General features: G+C 29.7%; 1 protein-coding gene across 1 annotated transcript; it reads right to left on the bottom strand.

The window, feature by feature from the left end:
• Positions 1–212: 212 nt before the first annotated feature.
• LOC133831441 (putative disease resistance RPP13-like protein 1) lies at positions 213–4,509 on the bottom strand. The gene is made up of 2 exons (XM_062261737.1): positions 4,477–4,509; positions 213–3,778 (listed from the first exon to the last, which is right to left on the bottom strand). The coding sequence occupies exon 2, from the start codon at positions 3,755–3,757 to the stop codon at positions 452–454; it is 3,306 nt and encodes a 1,101-aa protein (XP_062117721.1). The 5' UTR covers positions 3,758–3,778; positions 4,477–4,509; the 3' UTR covers positions 213–451.
• Between the last annotated feature and the right edge of the window lie 5,399 nt (positions 4,510–9,908).

Here is a 9,908-nt window from a genome sequence, read left to right on the forward strand (position 1 = left end):
TTAGAGCATAATGCTAAAAATTATGTTAAATATATAATATATTAACTTTTTGTGCCAAATATACCACACTATTTACATCTCTTGTTAAAGATGGTCTAATGTATTTGATTCAAAAAGTTCTAAAATATTACAGAGAAAAAAAAAAAAGCTTTTGTTTCAAAAACTGTAACTACGGTATTAATATGATACAAAACTATTAATGTAGTTCAATTTAATTTATGATAATAAAAAACAATAATACAAAAAGAAATTAGCAAGATGAAACAAGTTAAAAACAAATACCTGTGTGGAACATTGTTGTAGTAGTTGGGGTTGACTTGATTATTCATTGATAGGCTAGCAATACATCCACGTAAAAGTAGATTGAAGAAATATGTATTAATGGAATACACAAAAGGCTTGCTTTTTTTTTTTTTTCTCTTAACTCATGCATTAATGTAATACACTACTGTTACAAATTGAACAACATATATAAATATATACATAAAAGACTTAAGGCTATGCGAAACAGTAGTGCTTCGGGTCCAAACAAGGTCAAGGATGGCTTTATTAAAAGCCATTGCCTACCCATTGGAGCTTGAGGCAGAGGGATGCAAGTAATCTTCTTAAACAAGCCTTCTTTCTCCCACTCATACTTTGCTTCCAGCAAAGGGCAACGATAGATGATGAAACTTTCGAAAGAGGGTGGCAGAAAGCCTTCAAAAGAGGGTGGCAGCCCTTTTACTGGAAGTGTCTTCAAGTTGTGGCAGTCAAAGATGCGTAGTTCTTTCAAGGATGTGAGCTTTCGAAACCCTTTGTCGTCCAAGGTTTTAAGACAAGCAATGCCATCAATTTGGAGAGAGGTAAGACTAGTCGGCAACAACTCTTGCTCTAGAAAGGAGTCCATGTCTTCACCTTTATAGTCTCCAATACGAAAGGTTGTCAGATTGGGAAGTACTTGCAAATTCCAATTCTTTCGAGACTTGATCACCTTAACACAGTTTTCAATAGTGAGTTCACGCAGACTGAAAGGCAGCCAAGATTCAGTAAGTGACTCTAATTCTGGACAACCATCGATAACTAGTTCTTGTAAAGAAGGGAGGAGGCTCGACAGTGGCTCGGGCAGAAACTGTAATTTGTTGCAAGAGAGGAGATGGAGTAGAGTCAAAATTGGACAATCAAGGTTGCTATTAGGCAATAATGTGAAGTTAGGACATTGTTCGATAGAGAGAGTGGAAAGAGACTTTAGGCTATTTGATAGTGACAAAGACTCGAAATTTCTACAATTAAAAACTTCGACATTCCTAATATTGGGAAAGGAATCTAGAGGAAGTACGTTGAAGGAGCCAGAAATCGAAAGCTTTTGAAGGGACTCGTATTTGTAGGGTGGTAGAAGACTACTCCATGATTTGAATCCTGCAATCTTCTCACACCTCCCGATCCATACAGTGGTAACAAATGGCATCATTGGGAGTGAAGACGTAAGCTGAGGACAAAGAAAAATACGAAGCTCTGTTAAAGATGGTAGAAGGCGAGGCAATTCTCCAGTAAGTCTCTTACATACGCCTAAAGATAGTGATGTTAGCTTTGGGAAAACTTCAACATTTGCTTCTGGCATGGACCATTCCTTCCACTTTGACATCCCTCCAAATCTCAAAGACTGCAGTGATGGAAATGATTTTGAAGGACTAGTCCCATAAAAATGAAGCCCCACCATCTCTACTGCATCACATTCTTCGATCGAAAGAGTTTTGAGAGAAGGTAGCTGCCCAAGTGGTGGCAAGGTACAAAATTTACAGTAACTCATGTCGAGATATCTCAAATTAATGAGATGATGGAGATTTTTGGGAAACTTGGTTAGATTCTTACAACCAATCAATTTTAAGGTCTGTAATTTGTACCACATGCACAAAGATTCAGGCAATTCTTTGATTGGACTGTGAGAGAGATTCAAGTAGCGCAAATGTCTTAATTCACCTTTAGACTTGGGGAATTCATTGACATCTTCATATTCATTGACACCTTCATATGCATTTAAAGATAAATGCCTCAACTTCGACAAGTCTTTGAACACATCTTCTTGTGATGTGGTTGAAGACAAATAATGAGTAACAGGTAAAAATGTGCGCAAACAAGTTGCTTCAGAAATTGACTTGAATATATCATGGAAAATATGTTGGTTCTCTCTATCAAATGCAATGTGTCGTGTTTGCCTCATCAATCCAACTTCATATGGCTTGTCTTTCTTTATGTAAACAAACTTCTTTGTAGCTACAAAATTAGCCAAGTCAACCATAAGATCATGCATCACAAAACGATCTCTTGTGTAAGTATTACTTGCAGGTTGAAAAAACGATCGAGACACTAGATCATCAAAATACTCATATCCCACTTCTTCCATTGTCCTATTCCCACTTGAATGCTCCAATAAATTATCTGCCATCCATAGCAAGATCAAGTCCTCTTTTTTGAATAAATAGTCTTTAGGGAACAACGAACAATATAGAAAGCATCGTTTTAAGTGAGATGGGAGATAATGGTAACTTAATCTCAATGCTGGAAGGATGTTTTTCTCTCCAACTGGCAAATAAAAAATATCACTCTTTGCTATTCTTTTCCATTCCTTAACATTCGTAAAGCGCAAGAGGCTCGCAATAGCTTTCACAGCCAATGGCAAACCTTTGCACTTCTTAACAAGTTCTTTGCAAATTCTTCCCAAGTCTGAATCCGCAGCAAATTCTTCATTGTCAAATACAAGCTTTACAAATAACTTGAAGCAAGCTTCTTCCTTCAACACATTAAGATGGCAAGATCCAGTTGTTCCCATGATTGACCCAACTTTTTCACTTCTTGTTGTGACTATTATCTTACTACCTTGCGACCCAACTTTGAAAACCATCCTCATTGTATCCCAAAAATTATATTCTTCATTCCAGACATCATCCAAAACTATCAAGAACTTCTTTTTCTTTAACCTTTCTTGTATCTTCTCTTGCAACACACTCAAGTCCTCAACAGCACAAGCATCTCTAGTTATGGCTACAAGGACAGTTTTCGTTACCTTACAAACATCAAATTCATCCGAAACACAAACCCACGCCTTGAGTTCAAAATGCTTATGAACTTCATCATCATTATAAACAGCTTGAGCGAGATTAGTCTTGCCAATCCCGCCCAAGCCCACTATTGGAATCACGCATATCTTTTTACTCCCCACTTCCTCAGACAACAACTTCCCTTTCAAAACTTTCTTTTCATCATCTCTACCAAAAAATTCAGAATATTCTATGGATGATATTGAAGGTGGTCTATGTGATCTGATCTTCTCAACACCCTTTTGTAGATTAAGGATGTACCTCTGTTTTTCAAAAACTTTCAATCGCTCAAGAATCCTATTCATATCCATCTTCCTATCTTGATCAGATGAGCTAAAACTAGAGAAGAGTTTTCTCACCTTAGTTTTGTCGGGTTCTGACTCTGCCTCCACCTTGAGTTTGAGAGCATCATATTCAATTTCGTCAAAGAGGTCCTCTGCATCTTCCACAGCATCATGAAGCTTGTCCAGCCACTTCTCGACTGTTGGGTTTCTGAACTGCTTTTGCTCTGCGTCACCAAGCACCTCAGCAAGAGAGAAGAACGTAGTCTCTAGCTTATCAAGAAGCCTATCAAAGCCAGATTTTTTCTTTCCCCTCAAGAAGCTAGCCACGTCAGAAGAAGCAATCTTCTTCAGCAAAAACTCAATTGAAGCAGAGACAACCGGTCCAACCACAAACTCCATGGCCAAGCTGTTCCTCGGTAGCTGAGTTGCATGTTCAGTAAACAATGTTTAGGAAGATAAATGAGAAGTATGATATTGAGAAAGAGAACTTTTAGTTGGAAAAGTGAGATTGGCATTGTTAAAAAGGAAAAAAATACAATATGAACAAGACAAAAACTTAATTCACAAAAGTTTCTTTGATTGTTTTTTTTTTTTTTTCTGAGTTACTTTACACAACTTTATACTCCATCCGCATAAGTTGCTTTTATGTTTGCAGTAGTCTTTCTTTAGTGGAAGACCTTAGACTAATGAAGACCTTATTTTCCTTGTCAGAAATCCTATTATTAGTTAGAGAAATGTTAAGAGATGTGTCAATACTATTAGTACAATTTAACATGCTTCACACCGTTTTAAATTTAATAAATATTATGAGATATTATTAATTAATCCAACTGTATTATTTTATGTAATACTAGATACTAAAATGTCAAATAATAATACTCTATTAATTAAATCTTCCATTTGCTTAATAAAAGCATTAGTCTTAAAACATTATCCCTTTAAAACCTGAACCCATTTCGGACTCCTCAAAAGACCAATCACAAAACATTAATCCTCCCTAACCTGATCAAACCCAACAAAAGCTATGACAACTAAAGCTAAATGGTCTATTCGAAATTCGAATTTGCAACTAAAGCTAGCCTACATTGCATAAAAAAGTATTGATAGAGAGAGCGTACCGAGTGAAGGATTTGGAAAGACAAGCTTGTTACAGAGAATAGGGCTGTGCAGAAATTTTTACAACCCGCCCAACTCGAATAATCCGCCCAAAACAACCCGAAAAAACCGCCAAAAAACGCAACCTGAATAAACCGACCAAAATTTAAACCGCCCAATTGTTACATTGGGCGGGTTGAAAATAATTATCAACCCGCCCAATATAACCCAACCCGCCCAATTAATAATTTATTATCAATTTATTATTTTTAATATATTCAAATAAATATATAAATTAATTAAGTTTTGTTTTAATTTTTTTACTATAATTTAAAATATTGTTTTAAGCTTAAAAAGATAAACTTCACACTATTAGTACTAGTATTTAAAAGAAAAAAATTACAAAAATGTAAAAAAAAATATATATCACTTTTGTTTGGGCGGGTTGACCCGACCAACCTGCCCAAAAAAAATATAATTTCGGTTTGGGCGGGTTAGCCCGACCAACCCGTCCAAATTATTGGACGGGTTAAAAAAAAAAATTTCTTAATTAGGCAAGTTACGAGTCACTTTTGCTAACCCGATTATGACATTAGACGGGTAAAAATGTCTTGTAACCCGCCCAATGCTCAGCCCTAACAGAGAACACAGGAAAGCACAACTTCAATTTGTTTGGGGTTTCAGATAAAAAAAAGAGATATTTTATTTTTAAAACAAAAAGTAAACGGAGCCGTACTAGGTTAAGTCCTCTACATATATATACTTGGCATTGTAAATGATGTGTTAAAAAATAGGTGGCTGGAACATTAATTACTAAAGTGTCATTTTTCAAATAACAACCAATATATAATAAATATTGATACGCGCATTCAAAACATGCACTCAAATATTATATACAGTAACATGTCATTATTATTTAAAATAATGTGTCTCAATTTTAATAAATGTGATTAGCTAATCTAGTTTGATACGTCACTGTGTGTAATGTTTATGTTCATATTTTGGGTACACATATCATTACTCATATATAATAAGTCACTAAATTCAATTACACTAACCATAATATAAAATTAGTTAATGATATGACATTTATTTATTTAGTTTCGTAATTTCATTATTTTATCTATTATAACAATTTACTTTTGAACTAACCAAACTAATGACATATTATTTTAATAAAAAAATTAGTATGAAACGAACGTAAAGGCAAACTTGGGAGTAGATTTATTTATTCTCTATAAATACAAGATAATAAAATAATTAATTATGTAAATTATTAAAATAATCAACTCTCTCTAATAGAGAGTATGGTTGGAAGACGTTAAAAAAATGACTTGCTAAGTAGTTTTTTTAGTTATTTTGGCTAAAATTTATTTATTAATTAATTAGTATGGTTAGAGATACTCTTATATACTCCGTAATAGAGAATTTTTCGAATATTTAAATAATCAATTTAAAAACTTCTTCCATCAAATAATGTAAATTGGCTCAAATTTATTATTACTTCTTTACATCTAAAGAAAGGAATAGAGCTCCTTTAATTTAAAAAAATTAATTAATATTTTATTGTTTTTACTTTTGTTTCCTCTTTTAAAGAGTTTTTAATTAATATTTAGTATTTTTTATTATTTAAATAAATAAATAGTATTTAAAAATAAAATATTTAAATGAGGTAAACAAAAATATAGTAAAAATAAGTATGGAGTATGTAAGAAAAATAGATTTTTAAAATGTATTTTGAAAGATAAAGTAGAAAAGCTAATATGAGTGCTCTAAGAATAAATATGAGATTATTGTTTTCATTTGGATTGTCTAAATTATGATTTGAGCTAAATAATCATATAATTATATATTTTTTGACTCTGTGTTTTTCTCCATTATCTATTTGGACTATTTGTTTTGATAAATTATTTTTTGGACCCTATATTTTGTAAAATGGTTAAAATAGAATCATAAACTCAATTTTGATGAAGAAAAAATTGAATATAACAACACATTTTTTAAGCCGAATAATTTTATTTTTGTTCTGAATTGTTAGTTTGGTAAATTATTTGTGATTTTAATTGAGAAAATATTGATCAAAAATAATTTATCAAAATATAAAATCTACACAGATATTGAGAAAAAGTAGCAGGTGAAAAATATATATATAAACCCTGTAATAAACAAGGGTATTGTCGTCCCATCTGACTCCATTTGAGGGTGTGTCCGAACAAGTGGTTGGGGTCGAATTGTTTATGTGGACACCGAGTAATTAATGACATTTTGACAAAATAGTTCTCGTTTTTTTCTAATATATATAATTTTTTTTTATAAAATGGCACTTTAGACATTATAACACTATTGTAAAAATTATAGATATTATTTCTCAAAAGTTATTTTGTAAAATAAAACTAAAAAAAAAAAGTATGTTCACCAATTACTCTTTTATTCATACATTTTTAAATATTAAAACATTAAGGGTCAACGACTTATAGAAGTGTTTAGGTTCTAAAAAAGCTTATTTATATATAGGGTTGCTTGGTAAAATACTTTCTTTTTTATGGTATATGTCATTTTACTCTGTTGTGTTTTGCTTAGATACTCACTTATATTACTGTATTTTCAGAAATACCAAATTATACTTTTGTATTTTGCTTAAATACCCACTTATACTTCTGTGTTTTCAAAAAGACCAACTTACACCCATACATTTTTATTAAATGCCTATTTACACTTGTATTTTGTTTAAAAGCCTATTTACACCCCAGTATTTTCAAAATTTTATATTTATAATAAGATATAAGTATAACTCGTTACTTATTTTATTATATCAATCTCAAATTTTATTACGTTGGAATTGGTTTGGAAGGCTTGGGCTTGGAAAAGGTTTGGGTTGTGCTTCTCTTGTGGGCATCACCTTTTTAATCACAATATATTTTTTAGGATATTGGGATTTTTATTAAAGGGTGCAAAAATATAGTTTTTTTAAAAAAATATATAATTTATGACTTTTTTAAAGAATTTTCACTTATATAGGTTTATTTTCCCATATTTTTGTATAAAAAATGGTTTATGTCATAGTCTTACCCTTAATCAAGTTTTATTAATTTTGAAGGGAATGTTTGTAATTTGATTATTAATTTTTTAGCTTGTTTTTTTATATTACTAATTTTATATTAAATTTTTCTTTGGTTGTTTTGCAATTTTTTTTTTTTTGTAATATGAATTGTATTTAAATTTATTATAAACATTTTTTTCTTTTTTTTTTTAGATTGCACGTTTCTTTTTTCAAATCCTGTGTAAAATAATCAGTTACTTGATTGATCTTTGACAGTTATGTAAAAAAAATCCTAGAGCTAGTTAAATAACATGTACCAGGATAGGTAACAATTTATCCTAAGGAGTAACTTTCTATCATAAGAGGAGTAACCAGTTACCATAAGAAGGGTAACGGGTTACTATATTAAATATGAAAAGAAACATCAAATTTGAAGGAACAAAAAGGAAGAACACTTCATTAAAAAAGGAAGAAAAAATAACTATGATTTTAGTAACATAGGTAATCATTTACCATAAAGAACCAGAAATATACACATACATCAGATAATGAAGGTAACCAGTTACCCCAAAAAATATACACACAAAGAACGTGAATGTAACCAGTTACCCCTAGAAATATACACACAAATAACAGGAAGGTAATCAGTTACCACAGATCTGAAGATAGAAAAAAAAATCAGATCCACCCCCTTTGTCTTCTCTCCCATCTTCTTCATATGATTTTTTTTTCTATATTTGAATGTTCCCATCACGGTAACTGGTTACCCATTCACATTTTCATATGTTTATTAGTTTTATTTCTAAATTTTGGTGTCCATATAAGGGTTACAGTAAAAAGAAAGTTGAAAAAATTGATTTGAATTTTTTTACATATAGTGGAAAAAACTATAAAAAAAATCACAATAATGAAATATAATAAATAAAAAAATAGTAAAATAATTATGTAATGTTAAAATATGTGTGAAAAAAAGGGAAAAACAGATGAATTAATAAAAAATGAAAAGAAGAAGAAGAAAAATAATGGAAAATGAAAAGAAAAAAATATGAATAAAAATATTGGTAGAAAAAAATGAAAAAATGGAAGAAGAAAAAAGAAAGAAAAAAGTCTCATATGTGTGAAAAAAGAAAAAAATGGAAGGAGAAAATAATAAATACAAAAAATGAAGAAAAAATAGAAGAAAAAAAATAAAAATAAAAAGGAAATAAAACTGAAAAAATATGAATAAAAAGATAAAACAATACAAATGAAAGAAAAAAAATAGATAAATGAATAACAATGAGAAGAAGAAGAAATGGAAAGAAAAAAAAGATGTAGGAAAAACATTGGTAGAAAAAAAATAAAAAAATAAGTAAGGAAAAAAAGAAAAAAAATAACTGAAAAAATAATTAAAAAATGAAGAAAAAAATAAAATAAAATTACCTTCAAAATAAAAAAAAACATAACTATGATAAAAAAAATATAGCATTTCCATATTTTAGTTAGCTACTAATTGTGTTTCCCATATTTTAATTTTTTATTTAATAAATTTTACCATACAAATTAAAAAACGTATAATTATCATATTTTTGCACATTGATGGTATAAATGCCATATTTTTTAAAATTCCTTATATTTTTTATTAGGAAAAATTACATCTAGTATTGGCTTTTGCATTTTATTTTCAATTTTACCGTTATATTTATTAATTATAGATTTGACATTTTTTTGTACCGTTTTTGTAACTTAATTCATTATCTCTCTTCTTATATTCTATCATCACTGTCAACGAGATCTCGCCGACCACCAGAGCATTCGTTTGGTACACACACCGGACCACTAAGAAGAGCCTTTGCAAGTTTATTGTAATTGTAATAAGCAATTTCTTTGTTGTGTTTAAAAAGTAACTATGTAGTTGCTTTTTAACTTGATCAAACAAAAATTAATAATAGAATACCTAAATGTGTATTTATTATTATAATTCAAAAGTAACTTTTAAGTTTCTTTTTTGTTTGATTAACAAAAAAAAAATACTATTATTTCCATGTAAATTACATTAGTGACTAAAATGTGAATTAAAAATTTTCATTAAAAAAGTTACTATATAGTATACTAAAAGTAATTTTTAATAACAAGCGATATAGTAATTTGTTATACTTTATTGTAATTAATTAATTTCTAAAAAATGACTAATCTGTAACGAAAAAGTACATTAAATAATAAGATATCATAATATAACCTAAAATGACTAATTGATATCTTAAGATAAAAAAGTTTCAACAAATAAATTTTTGAAGTAATCAAAATTTATATTAAATAACATGCTCTCAAAATAAACATTTTTATATAAAAAAGTAACAAATTGGTAACTTATCATCATTTTAAGTAACCAAAGGTTACTTTTGAAGACCCAGAAAAGAGGGAAGTTCGAGATTT

Source organism: Humulus lupulus, chromosome 4 (genome assembly GCF_963169125.1).
Source record: "Humulus lupulus chromosome 4, drHumLupu1.1, whole genome shotgun sequence".
Classification (NCBI taxonomy): Eukaryota; Viridiplantae; Streptophyta; class Magnoliopsida; order Rosales; family Cannabaceae; genus Humulus; species Humulus lupulus.